The 18,791-nt window shown below is 41.3% G+C and overlaps 1 protein-coding gene across 1 annotated transcript in view; it reads left to right on the top strand.

Annotated features, from left to right (window-relative positions):
• TRIM71 (tripartite motif containing 71) overlaps positions 1-16,825 on the top strand; it is an 83,064-nt gene extending 66,239 nt beyond the window's left edge. The window contains exons 3-4 of the mRNA XM_050938351.1: positions 12,399-12,533; positions 15,369-16,825. Coding sequence (XP_050794308.1) covers positions 12,399-12,533; positions 15,369-16,820 — 1,587 coding nt within the window. The 3' untranslated portion in view covers positions 16,821-16,825. The remainder of the gene's footprint in view (positions 1-12,398; positions 12,534-15,368) is intronic.
• The last annotated feature ends 1,966 nt before the right edge of the window (positions 16,826-18,791 follow it).

Below are 18,791 nucleotides of genomic sequence, written 5' to 3'. Positions count from 1 at the left end.
TTAAAACAGCTGGCAGAAGACACCTAATTTCATGATGAATGAACCTGTTAATGACGGTTCTGGACTGGGGAAGTGCAAAAAGTGTTGGATCTGCAAGATCTTGTAAATGTGAATCCTACAAATAATTCAGAACTGAGGGAAAAAAAATATATAAGTGAAATTCAAAGGGAGAGGGTCAAGCTGAAAGCTTAGTGACACTGCCACACAGAAAAGCCAGTTATGGAGGAGAGATTTCTTACTTCCAGACCATAAGGAAAATGAAGCTATGGATTCAGCACGTGGAACAGGGAATGCTTCCCACATCTTTAACAAATCCATGTTGAAAGGTCCAGAAGAAGCTGAATTCAGACCTTGTAGACTAGCTTGGTTGAGTTTCTTTTCTAAAATGTTGATACAGACTGCTTTAAATGATTGGTTTTTGAGACTAACCCCGTTGTCTAGTACACCTCTACCCCAATATAATGCTGTCCTTGGGAGCCAGAAAATCTTGCTGTGTTATAGGTGAAACCACATTATATTGAACTTGCTTTGATCCACCGGAGCGCACAACCTCCCCCCTCCCCCGTACCGCGTTATATCTGAATTCGTGTTATATCGGGTCGCGTTATATCAGGGTAGAAGTGTATCTAAATAGCACAGGGAGGGTTGTGGGCGTGCAGTGCTCAATCCTTGGAGAATCAGTTCATGTTCCTGTTTTAGCAATCCTGCTGGTTGGCTGAAGGATTGGTGTTGACAGGCTTTAAAAGGAATGTTGCCATGACATTGGAACGTAAGGATAGATAGAAGTGGTAGGTTTCTGCCATGCTGATGAACATAGCAACTTCTTAGAAAAGAAAAGATGAAACTGCTTAAGTGGGGATAGGAATTAGGATATTGAGCCCCCTATGTTGAGATGTCTGGAAAGCATGCAAATAACCCCAGTTGGAACTTTTGTAGAGAGGTAAATTTGTTTAAAAACTCTCCTAGGTTTTGGAGGAAACTCATTTACAACATCCTTTTCAGATTTTTAACTGAGTTAATTCAGTCTGCCGCTCCTGCTGACCTGCATCTCAGGGTATGTCTAGACTAGGATAAAAGTGGTGTGGGTTTTAAAAAAACGTGTTAGTGAACTTGTTTGTAAAACCCTATCTCAACAGGGCAAGTTGTATTTTTAATAGATATTTGAAGTGAGCATTAATCTGCCTTAGCATTGGCCTCCAATGTGTTAAAATATAATTTACGCCATATACAGTGGTTTCAAAACATGTTGATTAAATAAGTTGGATAACGAGATTTTAGGAAACACAATCCTGCTTAGCCTAGGCAATCCCTTAGTTGCCTTTGCTGTGGTGTTTGACAGTAAGTTGTTTACAGCTGAAGACTGTAACAGGCCTCAGTCATTAGCAGAACACAGAGGAAGTGGTTCTGTTATCTTCCAACATCAAAGACTTCAGAGTTGGTGGTAGGCAGGGCCATTAGGGCAATGCCTTTTTGTCTTACTGAAATAAATTGAGAGGATTGCTGAGGGGATTGCCTGTTGGCAAGGTAATAAGTAGCACCCAGCTGGGGAACAGATGGGGTGGAGTCTGACCACCTAACACTTAAGAAATTGAAAGGAATCTAGAAAGACCAAAAGCAAAACAGATCAATCTCCCCCTTTCCCAACTCACCAGTGAGTCTGGAAGGCCACCCTAAATCTTTACAATCTTATTTTACATTAGTAGGAATTTAATGTTTGAGAGATGTGGAACAATACGCTAGTTGGTGAGGTTTTGGGGGAGAAAGGGATTTTTATTTTATTTATTTATTATTTTAAAGCTGGAATTGACTTCTTAGGTCAGCAGACATAAATTTTAGATCTGAAAACTCTAAAATGCTGCTGCCAATCCCCTGATGGAATAAAATGAGACTGATTTATCGGGACAATATTGTCAAATACAGATGCTAACTTTTTTCAGTTTGATATAACATACCGGTAATTATAATTTGATAGAGAATTGTCTGCACTGCCGCTGCTGCTGCTGAACTGATTTGAGTGCTAATGTAGGCAAGACAACAACATTTGCTCACCAGCACTGTTGCCTAGACCTACTCTGAACTGTGTAAAATGGCAAAGGGGTGAAAATGCTGGTGCTGTGTCGCACCTAGTGCTCTCACCAGTGAAACTGCATAGTTAAATATCCCAAAAAAAGGTCCAGTATCCTCAAGGCCTGCTGGGTGTATCTTTTTTCACCACTGTTTTTATACTTCTCTTTTGCAAGGTCCTGCCTTGTGCAGGCTCTGCACTAGTACTAAGCTAGTCACTGTGTAAGAAACAGGCTTTTATTTCTAAGTTTTAAGATGCTAGGGGCTTGTGTGTGTGCTGTAAAAGGACACTGCAAACAATAGCAATAAACTTTTACTATAGGTCAGCCTGTATCTGCTCCAAAATATAACTTTTTGGCAAACTGGAGCTCCTTTTAAAGCCTAGGACAAATAGAAACATGTCAACAATTTACAAATAAATCCACTTGAACAGCTTGTTTTTTAACTACCATCCCCATGCACTGAGAACCTGAAACTGACACTGATTTTGCCAGTGAAACTGGTTTGATTTTTTTATTGCTCAAGCTGAAAGAAATGTAAAACTGTAAACTCCATAAATAGGGTCAGGTCAAACAGTTTTATTCAAATCACTCTTAGATTTAAGATTTTACTTATAAAAATGGTACACCTCTATCCTCATATAGCGAGACCCAGTAATTTGGATATAACACGGTAAAGCAGTGCTCTGGGGGGGTGAGGGGGGGCTGCGCACTCTGATGGACCAAAGCAAGTTCGATATAACGCGGTTTCACCTATAACACGGTAAGATTTTTTTGGCTCCCGAGGACAGCGTATCGAGGTAGAAGTGTAGAAATGTTTGTTTACCACATTAGGCTGATTGAATCCCTTCAAGTATTTAATATTATTCCTTGTCCTGCTGTGTTTGCTAAATTCCTTGAATTAAAATTTTAGGATGGGAGGAGCGTCAAGAAAAATTAATGTTGCTAATGCTGGCATTTCTGCAAAATTGCTCATGCCTAAAAGTTTTTTGGGAAAAGCTTGCATGTAAAATATACAAACTAAAGTTGTGTCTGCTTTTTGCTCTAAAAATGGAGCTTTGTTGCTATTTCTAGTCTGCCAATTTTCTTGCCTTTTTAGCCTTATTTCCATCAAAACTCCCTGTTTTTGTTTTAGTCCCCTTTCCTTCAGCTCCCCTCCCAACTCAAAACAATTCCCCCTCCCCCCATCTGGCTGGTCTCTGCTCACCAGCGCTTTAACGTTGCTAGTGAAGACGTGCCCTAAGATGCTGACAGCATAGGGGAGCCACCATCTTAGTTGACGCCACGTTGGCTTCACTTGTGTTGGGAACAATGGGAAGCGGTAGGCATCTTTGAAAGAGAGCACCTTTTGCAATGGTCCTCACTGGCTTCAGTCCCTCTGACCCCAGTATGAGATGGCAGCCATTTTGGAGGAGGGCAGTTCTTAATATAATTATCTGTAGGATACCTTTAACTGTCAATAGAAGCTGAAGAATACACTTTCCGTTATGAAGGATTACAAAAAATGTCCGTTAATCCTAAAACGTCTCAAACTACTTGTTGCACCAAATCTATGCAGTGGAGTGGGTAGAAGGAAAAACTGTGGTGAGGTGGGTACGTGCACAAGGGGAAAGGGAAACTGGCTGCTTTGCATTGCTCCAGAGTGGGATAAAGCAACCATGTGGCACTGGTGAAATTAGCCCTTAAAGCTAAAGTAAAAAAGTCTTAAAGATGATGATGCGTATCTCCAAACCATTAGAAATACAATGTGTAACATTCTCTGGCATTCTTGTTTGGGGTTCATTTCTGAACATTTAAAAAGGAAACTTCCCAGACAAAACTTGCTTAAATTGGACTCAAGGTGGAGGGTACATATCTGTAGTTCACAGCATAAACACATTACAGGGGATGTTGTTGTAATCATCACTAAAACAAGCGTTACTAATTCAGGAAATTCAGAGTTAGGATCCCAGTGTAAATTTAAAATAAACGTAAACATATTAAAATTTGGAAATGCTGTAGTAAAGGCACTTAGAAAACTTAACTCCGTCTGTTGTGACCACATGAGTCAAAATTGAAAAATCAAATATGTTTTTTAGAAACCATTGGTTTTGAATTTAATCCAGACCAGCTAATACCATAATATACTAATTATAATTCTACATTTGTTTTGCATGGTGTCATTATAGGCTAGAATTAAAGTTACTTGCAAATGCACAGTTAAGACACCTATACCTTAACGTGTTTGGATGATTCTAAGTTTCCTGGTCTGGTAATGCTTTTTGTGATGATAGTTATGACATCCCTGTAAGGATTTTACTCTTGAGTTCCTGATACATACTTTCAATCTTAACTCTATTTTAATGTATTTTCTATATTCACAGATAACATCTACATTAGCCAGATCCTTGACTTACATAAATTGGTATAGCTACATTAATTTCAGTGGAGCTATGCAGATTTATAAGAGCTGAATATCTGGCTCTTGAGTATCACATGATTCAAAAGGGACTGGAGCAAGTCCTTGTCTTTGAAAGATCTAAATTGTTTTCATGTCGCTTGTCAGTGGGATTATCAGGTAATCCTTTTATGTAGATTTTAAATAGCATATCTCTGTCAAATCTTGGAACAATAGGGAAAAAATGGTTCTAACAAGTCAGTCATTTTTATGCTGTTGATATAGATTAAATCAGTCTGATGGGAAATAATCAAGATGGAACTGTTTCTAGAAATTTATGCCAGCATTTGGCCCAGTTTCTAGCTTCTTGTATATTGATAGGAGAGAAGTAAAAACTTGATGCAACATAATGTTATAGCATTTTATAATGATTTTATAATGATTGGATATTGTTTTCTTCATATATTCATCTTGCCTCCTAAAGAGTGGAAAACAGATGTGCTCTGAGCTACGTTTGAATAGTCCTCATTGTACACAACACAGTTCATAAGCAGATCTCTAATGTTCCTTTTGTCTTTAAATAAATGCACCTCTTTTACTGTGAGTGTCAATCAGTTTCTAGTTTCTTCCAGCATCCAGCTGTGGTACCCATGCCTTTATATTGCAATGAATGTAACTGATACCCTTTAATATCAAGACATCTCTGAAGTCCTAGTCCCATGGTCTCTGGAGTGTCACAGTAGTAGCCTGTCTCATATTAAATTGGAGAATGCGCTTCCTCAGTGTATGTAGTCCAGCCAGAAGATGCACTTCTCTGCTAGAGCCTGAAGTGTCCTTGAATGCCTCTGATACCAGTTTACTGTTCCCCCTTTTTGTGGCAGCTCCACTGAGCTCCACTCTGGCTATGGAGTATAGGAACTGGTTGAGCAGGTCTGGATCTGTTGTCTCACCTTGGAATGGAATGTTTGATTCAAGCATTACACATTGGGCTCCTGAGCCCAGATCCTGCCTCTCACTATGTTTATATATGCTGGGGTGTTCGTATAGCACAAATGCTTTGAAAATGTAAAGAGTTGTCTGTGTAAGTACTAAATAATTATGGCTATTAATAATAAACTGAAAAATGACACATCCTCTTAAAAACTCCCAGGCACTTGGAGAACAAAGACTATCCAAATAGAAGCTATTGCAGTGTATATATATCAGGGGTAGGCAACCTATGGCACCGGCTCCGAAGGCGGCACGCAAGCTGATTTTTCAGTGGCACTCTCACTGCCTGGGTCCTGGCCATCAGTCCGGAGGGCTCTGCATTTTAATTTAATGTTAAATGAAGCTTCTTAAACATTTTAAAGCTTTATTTACTTTACATACAACAAAAGTTTAGTGTTATGTTATAGACTTGTGGAAAGAGACCTTCTAAAAACATTAAAATGTATTACTAGCGCACAAAACCTTAAATCAGAGTGAATAAAAGAAGACTTGGCACACCACTTCTGAAAGGTTGCCGATCCCTGGTATATATAATAATATGTGCTTTGAAATCTGAAAGTATGAATAATACAGTATGCCCGACATTTCCTCTGATACTAGAGTTCTGTACACTTTGCACAGTTGCTACTATACAAGTAAGTTTGTGGCAGAGAGCTGGCAGTATTGAAAGGTTGCTAGCAGCAATAGCTCAGTGATTGGCAGTGTTTCAGCGCTACAGCCATCCTTCACTGAGGGTATGTCTACATCTACAATTTTGCAACGCTGGTTGTTACAGCTGTATTAGTACAGCTGTATTAGTACAGCTGTATAGGGCCAGCGCTGCAGAGTGGCCACACTTACAGCAACCAGCGCTGCAAGTGGTGTTAGATGTGGCCACACTGCAGCGCTGTTGGGCGGCTTCAAGGGGGGTTCGGGGAACGCGAGAGCAAACCGCGGGGAAGCAGGTCTCCTTCCCCGGTTTGCTCCAGTGTTCCCCGAACCCCCGAGCAAGCAGGTCTCCTTCCCCGCGGTTTGCTCTCGCGTTCCCCGAACCCCCCTGCAAACCGCGGGGAAGGAGACCTGCTTGCTCGGGGGTTCGGGGAACGCGAGAGCAAACCGGGGAAGGAGACCTGCTTGCTCGGGGGTTCGGGGAACGCGAGAGCAAACTGGGGAAGGAGACCTGCTTCCCCGCGGTTTGCTCTCGCGTTCTCCGAACCCCCATGCAAACCGTGGGGAAGGAGACCTGCTTGCACGGGGGTTCGGGGAACGCGGGAGCAAACCGGGGAAGGAGACCTGCTTCCCCGCGGTTTGCTCTCGCGTTCCCCGAACCCCCCTGCAAACCGCGGGGAAGGAGACCCGCTTGGGGGGGGGGATTCGGAGAACACCGGAGCACACCGCGGGGAAGGAGACCTGCTTGATTACCAGAGAGGCTTCCTCAGGTATGCTGGGATACCTGCTTATTCCACGGAGGTCAAGAAAAGCGCTGGTAAGTGTCTACACTTGATTACCAGTGCTGGATCACCAGCGCTGGATCCTCTACACCCGAGACAAAACGGGAGTACGGCCAGCGCTGCAAACAGGGAGTTGCAGCGCTGGTGATGCCCTGCAGATGTGTACACCTCCTAAGTTGCAGCGCTGTAACCCCCTCACCAGCGCTGCAACTTTGTGATGTAGACAAGCCCTGAGACTGTTCTCACTTCCACAATCCTCTGGGGTTTTGGAGTGACTGCGTTTTACACCCGCATGCGTTTTATTTGTATGTGATGTATTTTAAGGTTTAGGCTATGAAAACAGAAATAAAAAGACAACAAAATCTGAGGCAGGTCAAATCCTGAAAGACCAGTCTTTGTCTTTTGAGCACTACATTTTCATCTTCTAGGTAGATCACTCCAAAATAACTAGAAATGATCAATAAATAGTACGACTCAGTAAACCACATTTTGGGACTCTCTGTAGGAGGCAATGTGTTCTATGGATCAATAGTCAACCAAAAATGGAGCTTATTCTTTTGTGGCCTTAACAGTAGAGTATTCCTGAGATACTTATTGAAAACCAAGCTGAGAAAAAGAAACTAATACCTGAAACGAAGACAGATTTACAAATAGAGCTTTGTGGCTGCCTGAACTGTGATTTCTAGAGAAGATGGAAGTGTCAAAACAGTGGGTGGCAGAATTTTGAAGTCTGTGGAGAGCTAAGAGAGTTTTATTCAGATAAGAGTTAAAAAGATTTCTACTTGAACTGGATAATTAGATTACAAAATTAGCCTTGATTGTGTGGAGGATTCATTTTGTCTTGGATTTGTTCCTTGACTATCTTGAGGAAAGGTAACTTGTTAGAGGAAAATACAAAGATCCACATTTATCTTAATTATACACCGTGTTTAACAACAACAACAAACCCACAAGGCTCCTAGCAGTATTAAAGTGACAGTTTTTAAAATGAGATTACCTCTTGCTGTAGCTGGTGAAGCTCCAGTTTAATTTCAGAAACACTCAGCTTTTCACTGCAGCAGAGGAAGCTGATAAATATTTAGATTACTTGGCCAATCACAGGTGAGGTAGAAGATGAGCAATTCATTTTTCACACCTCAGACTAGGACTGAATGAATCTGGGTCTGCCTCCATAGCTTCACAGGAGAGTTGTGTGCCTTCTGCTGAGCACTTGCTTTCAGACCCTCTTTAGTTTTATTGTTGTTTGTTTGTTTAAATGCAAAACTGGAATCATCATCTTCTAAACTATTCAGTTGGCCAGCACAGCTGGTTCTTAGAACAAATGAGCTGGTTCATAGTTCTCAGAGGCCACTTGGAAGGCTGTCTAAAGCAGACTCCTAAGAGGAAGTAGAACTTGCTTCTCATCTAACCCAGATATTGCAGCCCTTTCATTGAAGGGGAGCTCTGTCTTGTTTCTGTGGGAGAGCTCACAGACAAGCAGACTGTGATTACAGGAATAAAAATGGGCTGCTCCCATCTCCATGCATCTTTCTCAGAATCCTCCTCATCACTCCATTCTCTCTGAGGCTGCAGTTCCTTGACCTAATCTGCTGAGCCACAGAATCTCCAGTGTTCCTAAAACACAGACTATTTGTTAATTTGGTCTAAGTTATCCAGGCTTTGAGAGACTGAATTTAAGTGCCTGGAACTTCAATATCCCTTTTTTTTAATTTTATATATATATATTTTTTCTGTTTCCTTTTTAAAGTAACTTCCTCTCTGCTCTTACCAAGGAGATTTTCTACCAGTCAGGAATATTGCTCCCCTTGTCTTAAATTTAGATGTTACCCACATTTATAATCAGATTATAAAGTTCTAGTATGACAGTCTTTTACTGAAAGTGATGTTCTTAAAAGTTCGTAACCCAAGTCAGATTTGATCCAGATGTCATAAGAGTCTATAAACAACTTCCCTACCAGCCCATCCAGTGACTGTTACCACAAGACTCTATACCTAGTTTGAAGCCCTTACTAGATAGACAGCTACTTACAACACTTTTTCTCTATTCTGTTTCTCAGGATTGCATTTCTGAGGATTATTAGCTTCAGCTGTCAAAACACATACAACCCTGGTGTATTGCACTTTCCATGCTTCTGAAAATGGTATTTAGAAAGGAGTTCACTCTTATTGTGAAATTGAACGTTCCTTCACAGATGGAAGGAAATTGCCTTGCCTGCATTCTGACTATCTTTGTATCCCTAAGGAAAAGTAATGATATCTAGATGTTCACATGGCCTTCAATCTGTACATTTTTAGAAAAATAAACTCTTAATCTATCACACAGTGATTACGTTTTTTTAAATGAAAGTGAGTGAAATCTTTGATTGTGAAGTTGCTATAGTGATGTATATTGGAGGTCAGCAGGGCCACAAGTGCCAACTCTGACCATATCTATTGCAAAAACTCAGAGTAATCATAAAATACCAAAACTATAGTACAGGGTAACAGAAGGCAGATTCTTTTGATTAGGAAAAACGAGGCACATTGTAGTTTCAGTTGGGTAAACTTAGAGCCATGATTGTCAGAAATTAATACATCTTCATTATTACCTTATTGATTTGTTGTCTAAAAGAACTGACCATGTTAAAAGAACTTCCAATCTTGGGGGAAATATATGGGTTTTGCTTGTTATTGTAAAATATAAGTGAAGAGGCACAAAATAAGTTTCTGAAAACTACTGTAGAACTGATATCTCCATGATAGGTCACTGCCAAAAGTTTGACCAAAAAATTGTCATTTTGCTTTATGCAGGAATGGGAAAAAATGGTGGTGAGTGGCAGAGTTAGGGAGAAAAGGGGAATAGTCATTTTAATCACACAGCTGAGAGTAGTGAACTTTTAATATTGTGATCTTTAGGTACATACTGGAATAGTCTTGGAGGAAAATAATAAACTGGAAAAACAGTTCTAAGCATGCTCAGTGGGCATTAACTTTCTTAAAGCAAAGCCTAAGCTAGCCCTAGCCCTGTGACAGAACAATGCATGTTTCCCTGTGTAGTTCAGTAGTGACTGAGGCTTTCTGACATATGCCAGGATTTTTCTCTGTATGAGAGATTGTACATACTTCTATTCTGACCCAAAGCAAAAACTCCCCTATCTGCAACAGGGACAAATTGTGAGCGTAGGAGGATCTGATCATATATATATATTTTTTTTGCTTTATTTTGCAAATGCTAAGCTTTCATTTAGTGTTTTTTTTCTCCATTGCAAACCTCCGGCTATCACAGGGCAGATATTTTGCTGTCTGGTAATCCAGACTTGCAGAAAACTATCTCCAGCCAAATAATAGAAGCCCCAAGGTTCAGAACGTCCCAGCCCTACCACCACCACTATAGTAATTCTCTTTTAAGGAGTCTTGATTTTAAAAATGCAGACTTGTAATTCATGAACTTCTGGGTCTACTTCAGGCTTTGCCACTAGCCTTGCCTATGTTACTTTAGATCGAGGTCTCCAACGCGGTGCCCACAGGGGCATCTAAATGTGCCTGCATCCTGGCCTGTGGTGGAGCATCTGCCGAAATGCCGCCGAATTTCTGCGGCGCTGCCTCTCGATGATGCTGCTTGCTGCCGACAAGTGACGTCATCAAGAGGTGTCTCCACTGAAATGCTGCAGAAATTCGGCGGCATTTCAGCAGATGCTCCACCGCCGCCACGGTCCTTCATCTGGCGCCTGCCAGACGAAAAGGTTGGGGACCACTGCTTTAGATGGCACAGCTTGATGGCTCCTGACTTTCCTATTGTAGATGCAGCCTCTCAGTCTGACTTCAGACATATCTTTTACCTACTGTGATTCACCACCTAGCTGTAAAATTGGTACTTAACTTCCTTGGGATGGGGTTGGGTGATGTCTCTGTGAGTTAATTGTGTGAGGCTTAATTTTTAATCTTATATAGTCAAATTAACTTGTCTGGGGATTTTGTTTTTCTGGTACTACAGACGCCCTCAAGTTGCCCTGCCAATTTTTATTTTTATATGTTTAAAGATACAAACCCTCTGGGTGTGTGAACAACAAATAGGGAGAAACAATTGACCTGCTATATTGGGGAGACATTGAAATGGACTTTACACAAAGTGCTGTCAAATGCACAGATAAAACACACATTTTTTCTAAATTTTCAGTTACAGTAATTTTTAGGTGTCACTTGTCTGAATTTTTTTTCTATCTCCTATGGGCTCCAAGTATGCCTTCTAAGTTGACTCTCCTTTTTAATGTTTGCACAACACTTCCGTGACTGCATTGTATAAATGCTGATAGTTTCACTTTATTAAATATAAAACAGGAAAGTTGACTACACTTGTGGCGAGAGGACTTGAAGTTTCAATCTCTCTCTAAGATTTGCTCATGTCTCTCCAGTTTTAAAGTGTCAGTAGACTTTATTTTATTTTCATGTGCCAACACTCCTTTCTCCAAGTTATATATAAAAAGTATTGCTGTCTACATACAATTGACTTGCATAGAAATGGCGTACCTTAGTACAGTGGTCCCCAAACTTCTGAGGGTCACAGCCCCCTTTACCCCTGTCTGTACTCCCACCCTGCCCAGGGCCAGGAGAAGGGCTGTGGCTCGGGCTGGTGGTGGGGGAAACACAGACAAGGGTAAGGGGGCTGAGGCTGGGGTTGGATCTGGGGCTGTGGCCCGGGCTGGTGGTGGGGGAAACACAGACAAGGGTAAGGGGGCTGAGGCTGGGGTTGGATCTGGGGCTGTGGCCAGGTGCTGAGGTTGAGGGTGGGAGCAGAGCCAGAGCTGGGCTGCAGTGGGGGCCAGCAGTCTGGCCTGTGACAAGGTGCAGTTCTGCTCCCAGCCTTGCTCCTAGCCTCTGCTCTGGGCTGGGCGTGGGGCTGGGAGCCAGGGACAGCTGGGAGCAGGATCAGAGCAGAAGGGCGGGAGAAGGGCTGGGTGGTGCTCCCTCCCTATCCCTGTGGGGGCTGGCCCCGGGCCCACTGCACCCCTTCCCCCCCATACGTTCCTTCATGCCCCCCTATGGGGGTGTGCTCCACACTTTGGGGAACTCTGCATTAGTGGAAAACAGAAGTCTTACTAGAAGACTAGACTTGTATCCTGTAGCAAATGTATTGTTAGTCTAAAATACTTGGGGATAAGGAGGTCATTTTGAATTCTCAACATACATGTCTAAAGAATGTAGGTTTAATATCGGATTTAATCAACATTGTGTACATACTGGACCAAATTGTACATAACTTGAATCCTGTGCAACTCCACTGGTATCAGTGGGGTTTGCACAGGCTATGTTGGGGAATAATTTGGTCCTATGTAGTGAATTTCGTATAAATTCCAGCATCTAATCTGTGAAACTGACATGCACTCAGGAAAACTACATAAAAACAACTGCCTTGAACTTTGTCCTACAGCAACATTATGAGAGCACATTGACCTGTTTCTGTTGTAGTGCTGGAGGCACTGGGTTAAATGTAAGAGCCATCACCTAATGCAACTTAAATTGGTTTGACTAAGCAGTATGTGTGTTCTGTTTGTTCTCCAGCTGAGTATTGAACAGGCCCAAGCTGTGGCAGAGCAGGTTGAGATGAAAGCAAAGGTGGTGCAGTCTGAAGTCAAAGCTATGACATCTCGACATAAGAAGGCCCTGGAAGAACGAGAGTGTGAGCTGCTGTGGAAGGTAAAAAGCTTTTTATATAAGTATATTTATCTGTTCTAGTTACTAACAATTAACCTTTAAGATGGAAATCTGACCTGTCTTTAAATTAGAATAGGGCCATGTTATGATAAGTTGTATTTTGAGTGGTATTTACGACACAGGTAGTCCCATTTTAAAATCAAGTTGAGGATTAAGTTATTTTCATCATGAATGAGGATGGTAGAATCTGGCTCATAATAAATTAGATAAATAATTTAGATTCGAAATGTGTACTCTTAAGAACAAAAATTTACTGTCACAGCGGAATGAATAGGAAATGCAGTAGCCCTGATTATTGCTGGATCTGCAAACAGAGCTGGCCAAAACACAGGATTTCTGGTTCACAGTGAAATTTTGAAATTTGGTTTCTGTTAGACTTCTGCATGGCCCTGCAGCAACACAGCACAGCTCTGGGAATAGGACTTGTTCAGTTATTAAACAGAGGAATTCTGACGACTTCTTTCAAGTGATAGTCCCTATTATATTCCATTGAGGATTTACGCATGCCCACCATGCATCTGCAGCTGGAGATTTTAAAATTAATAGTGTCCATTGGTCCACACTGAGCCCTTGTCTTGCCTCGTGGTTTCATCCAAGGTGATAAAGGGCGGGGCAGACCGACTGCATTTCCAGTTCCTTCTCACTGCTGCATTGTCTGGGTTGGAACTATTAGTGTCCTCTTTTATGTGTGATGCACTTAAAAAATATACAGTTGTACATAGCTAATTTGAGGGGTTTATTGTTTTTATAGTCGTGTTATAGTTTTAGGAGTAGAATTGGGTTTTTTGGGAGGGAGTTTTGCTCAGCATGAGTCATTTCTCTCTCTCTCTCTCTCTCTCTCTCTCTCTCTCTCTCCCCCTGCCCCTGCCCCTGCCCCTGCCCCTGCCCCCGCAGTGCAGGTACTGGATTATGTGGAAACCTCAGGCTTTAAAATATGTGCCTCCTGCCTGTGTTCCTTCTCAATTCAAGCCTCCAGGGTGGTTACAGACAATTTAGTGGAGGACTGTAAATGACACAGTGATAAAATTAAAGACTTTGCTCAACTAACTATTTTATATGAAATAAACAGGCTTCACTATGTAACCATTCGCTGCTTTTATACTCCCGTTCTAAGGTGAAACCATCCATCCAGAGGTGATCAGTCCCTGAATGACAAGAATGGGTATAAACCTTTCTTTGCTGGATGAGTGTGCCTATCTAAAATCAGTGTAGTATTCTTTTTATAATCAATTATTACAACAGCTTAATTAGCATTACAGCCACCTTTTTTTACCATAATTAAATATTTTCTATTTTCTCATAGGCTATTTAACATTAAACACATTAATTAGCATCTGAATAAATACATATCAATAACTATCAATGTAACATTTTCCAAAATTTTAGCATTTTATCTAAAATACTTGTAAAAAACAGTTAGGACCAAAACAAGTTTACAGCATGACCTGGGGTTATTTCCTAACTTATCTCCAGCTTGCTTCTGAGCTATCTCACTCAGCATTACTCCTCACTGTTGTCAAGCCCCAAACTTAGGCCCAACAACATGTTCTTCACTTACATTTTAGCACATTTCTATTTCAGAAAAACAAACATCACTTCAATAGGCTACACGTCTCTAAATTTTGAAAGTTGCTATTGTGACATAAACTGAGATTTTGGTTTTCCTCATTTAAAACAACTAAAAAAAAAAAAATGGCAGAGAATATCTTTTTACCACTTCCCAGCACTCCTTTGTACAGGTGTGATTCCACATGTTCACAGACACCAGATTTATTTTCAGAATTAATTTTAAAATAGCTTGCTTTTTTGAAATGTATCTGTAAAAGAGGAAATGACCAACTGCTGACAGCTTTGTCAAAGTTTTTCTTTTAACTCAGTACATCCAGAAAAAAAATGCAAGTAGCGTTTTAGGCCTAACTTTTCAGAGGTGATTAGTGACTTTCTAGTCACTTTTGAATATTAGGCCTTAGGGAGCTGTTCTAAGGAAGGGATGAGCATCTTTTAAAAACGTCCATGTTGAAAACACACTTGGCAGAAACTGCATACCTTGTAAGTTTAATAACACATGTCCACACTTCCATTGCAGAACTTCTTTCTTCATCTGTTAAACAGTCAAGGAAACCTAGAACTGCAGTCTTCAAACATGATGCACATTGACCAGAGGGACACACTAGCTGAAATTTCTGAATGTTTGCTTGGCTGCATAACTGATGGTGGAGGTACACTCTGTAACAATGAAGTGATTACACATTTCATTAACTTTCCAAGGCATATGTTTTTGCCATTAACATCTTGAATGGATTTCTAAAGTACTGGAGAAAACCACCCCACCCAACCCCCAACATCCCCACAAACTTGAAAAAAAATTGTCACTGTGCCTATAAATCCTATTATGCTAGACATTTAGTGCTCCCTGTGACTGGATGATGGCACAATTGCAAAGCAAGGAGACTTTTTTTAGTTAATAATGACCTTTCTTTTAAATAGCAAACTAATGCAGCAAAACTTCATAGCAAAAGTGTGTGTTGCTTTTAAGTAAGGCTATATTTGTCGGAGGAGGGACCATGATTCTCAGCAGGTTCATTTTGCAATAAGCATCCACATTTCCCCTAATTATTTTCCGCACATGGACCACATCTTCATAGAGAGTTTGTCCTGTAGATCACTTCCCCTTTCATTCATGATCTCCTAGCATCCCTGTGGCAACTACACTACAATTTTATGTAGGAATTAGGAAAGCAATACTAGAAAAATATTTCTGAACTGCTAGCTGTGTTTTAATATAAATGTAATGGGTTTGTTTTGTTCGTTTTTAAGGTGGAAAAGATTCGTCAAGTCAAAGCCAAGTCCCTTTACCTGCAAGTTGAAAAGTTGCGTCAGAATCTAAATAAACTGGACAACACTATTAGTGCAGTTCAGCAGGTCCTAGAGGAGGGTCGTAGCATGGATATTCTCCTAGCTCGAGATCGCATGCTGGCTCAAGTGCAGGAGCTGAAGAATGTGAGAGGCCTTCTACAGCCGCAGGAGGATGACAGAGTCATGTTCACTCCTCCTGACCAAGCTCTGTATATGGCCATTAAATCAATGGGGTTTGTCAGCAGTGGGGCTTTTGCTCCTCTGACCAAAGCCACTGGGGAAGGTCTCAAACGTGCACTACAGGGCAAAGTGGCCTCCTTCACAGTGATAGGCTACGACCATGATGGTGAACCACGCCTTTCGGGGGGCGATATGATCTCTGCAGTGGTGATGGGCCCTGATGGAAACCTATTTGGTGCAGATGTCAATGATCAGCAGAATGGAACCTATCTGGTCAGTTACAGACCACAGCTGGAGGGAGAGCATCTAGTCTCTGTCATGATGTGCAACCAGCACATAGAGAACAGTCCGTTCAAGGTCATGGTAAAATCTGGGCGCAGTTACATTGGTATTGGACTACCAGGGCTTTCATTTGGCAGCGAGGGAGACAACGATGGCAAGCTGTGTCGCCCCTGGGGAGTTTGTGTAGACAAAGAAGGGTACATCATGGTTGCTGATCGCAGTAATAACCGTATTCAGGTGTTTAAGCCCTGTGGCACCTTTCACCACAAATTTGGCACTTTGGGTTCCAGGCCTGGTCAGTTCGATCGCCCTGCTGGTGTTGCCTGTGATATCTCACGTAGGATTGTCGTGGCTGACAAGGATAATCATCGCATCCAGATCTTTACATTTGACGGGCAGTTCATTCTGAAATTTGGGGAAAAGGGAACCAAGAATGGGCAATTCAATTACCCATGGGATGTGGCAGTCAATGCTGAGGGCAAAATCCTAGTCTCTGACACGAGGAACCATCGGATTCAACTGTTTGGACCTGATGGTGTGTTTCTGAATAAATATGGCTTTGAAGGGGCACTCTGGAAGCACTTTGATTCTCCAAGAGGTGTAACTTTCAATCATGAAGGTCATCTGGTAGTGACAGATTTCAACAACCATCGCCTCCTGGTCATCCATCCAGATTGCCAGTCAGCACGCTTCCTTGGGTCAGAAGGCACCAGCAACGGCCAGTTCTTGCGCCCACAAGGCGTGGCTGTGGATCAAGAGGGTCGCATCATTGTGGCTGATTCTAGGAACCATCGAGTGCAGATATTTGAGTCAAATGGTAGTTTTTTATGCAAATTTGGCACTCAGGGAAGTGGCTTTGGTCAGATGGACCGACCTTCAGGTATAGCTGTCACCCCTGATGGCATGATTGTTGTGGTTGACTTCGGAAACAATCGAATTCTCATCTTCTAATCTGTGTTATCTGAATTAGGAAGAAACTGTCTCAGGGAAATTCTTTTTAAGAGAACGAAAAAATACAACGTTAATTCAAACCTACCTCATCTTTAATTTTTTACAGATGAATGTACTTATCTTTTCTGCAGGGAGTGATCCTGTAAAGTTATAAATTCTATCTACCTCATTATCTTTGTGTTCTCCCCCTCGCCCCCGCCCTCCCCCAGCAGTAAGTTTTACCTCTTCCCCACATGGGGCATCATGCACAAACATGTGTTGCTGTGCACATTAGGTGGTTGCGTGATGAATTCTGTAGACAAAGCCAAAAAGGCGCTCTATAATTTTTTTTAATGGGGGGGGTGGAATCAGTAGCATTAGATATTTGTAGAGGATTTGTGTTCTTGATCATACTGTGGTTTTGTGGGGGGGAGGGTTGTTAGGTTTTTTGTTTTTTTTAAATGCTGCTGCAGCAGAGAACTTTTTCCTGTTCTCCTTTTTATACCTCAGTGTGTTTGATTTATCGTTCAACATAGTGTCTTGTTCCCAGAAGACTTTGATCTTTTTGTGGAAGTGGGTGGGGTTCACTAGTCAGGAAAAGCAAGTTTGCTTTTTTGCATATGTGTTTTGAAAAATGCAGTAATCCTACAGCACAAAGTGAAACCCCTGTGAAAATGCACAAATTGCTTGTGGGGTTGGGGGAGGGAATCATTATTGGTGACTTAGTGTAGTTGTCATAAAAAGTTTAATGAAAAAAGCAGGACTTTCTGTAATGTGTTCTCTATTCTATAATTTCTTGATAGCCTTTTGTCTTATTATTAGTCTCATTTTAAAATAAGGTTCCATTCTTCCTTCCGTCATATGTATGTCACTGTTATGTGTATCGATGCCTGTTACAAGGAGCATCAAATCATGGAAGAATTGAACCCTGGAGTTAAAATTTGTTTCATGTGAAATGGCTGTGATTTGGTTTGGTTTTGTTCCCATAAAGGCTTTAGTTAGGGGAGTAAAGATTAATAGGTTTGTCAGGACAAAGTAAATTTTCCCCAAAATAAACATAAAGCACAACTTTGGAAATTCAGGGTGCATTTCAGAGAAGTCCACATTTTTAAAAAATCAGATCACAAAACCAGTCAGTGACATCAGCTGAACTTTTTGTTTTCTTTTTCCCTCATCCCTCCCCTTAAAAAAAAAAAAAAAAAAAAAAAAAAAAAGTTGGATTGAAAGGTTCGAAGAACATTTTTTAATGTACAGGCATTCTTAATGGCCCCTGGTGAAAGGTAGCCAGCATGAGGCAAAATGGAGCCATATAAAGCTCTGCATCATCATTCCATGGCATCACCGAAAAACTGCATTTAAAATGGGGACACCATCTAAAAACTACACTAGCCAGATTCTTTAAACTCTATAAACTGCAAAACTTGGCTCCAATGGGGATAGGAATTTCTTGTTTTTCTGAGAAGCTGAGATATTGAGGTGGGGCTTTGTTTTCCATGCCATGGGAATTTGATTCCTTACTGTGGATTACAGTCCACATTTCAATAGCTTGCATTTTAATATGTTAGCTATTGATGTTGACATGGACTCTTGAGAAATTGCCTTGCCTTCTGGATGGGACTGTTATTGGCAAACCATAAAGGCTAATATAGGGGATGGAGAGTTTTTACCCTGTGCAGAAATTGAAGAGTTCATGCATCAATTAGGTTTTTTTCTTCTGCAGTGGTGTAAGATTAGTGTTATCAGTTCCAGCAAGAGAAGAGCCCTGACTGAGAAGCAAGGTTATTAACTAAAAGGCTGATGGAGACAGGGTTCATCTCTTCCCTCAGCCACCACATACGTAAGCAACCTGAAAAATTGAAGGCCTCTTTTCATATTAAGAAATTTCAAGGTGCACTTTCACTTGCTTCCACTGCTTTCCCTATTACTGTAACATCTCCAAGAAATTCATTTCCTCTTTTTAGAAATCCTAATCATTTGTCCAGGCTAAGACAG

Source organism: Gopherus flavomarginatus, chromosome 2, assembly GCF_025201925.1.
Source record: "Gopherus flavomarginatus isolate rGopFla2 chromosome 2, rGopFla2.mat.asm, whole genome shotgun sequence".
Classification (NCBI taxonomy): Eukaryota; Metazoa; Chordata; order Testudines; family Testudinidae; genus Gopherus; species Gopherus flavomarginatus.
The sequence above is the reverse complement of the archived record's forward strand: the minus strand, read 5'-3'. Positions and strand labels throughout refer to the sequence as shown.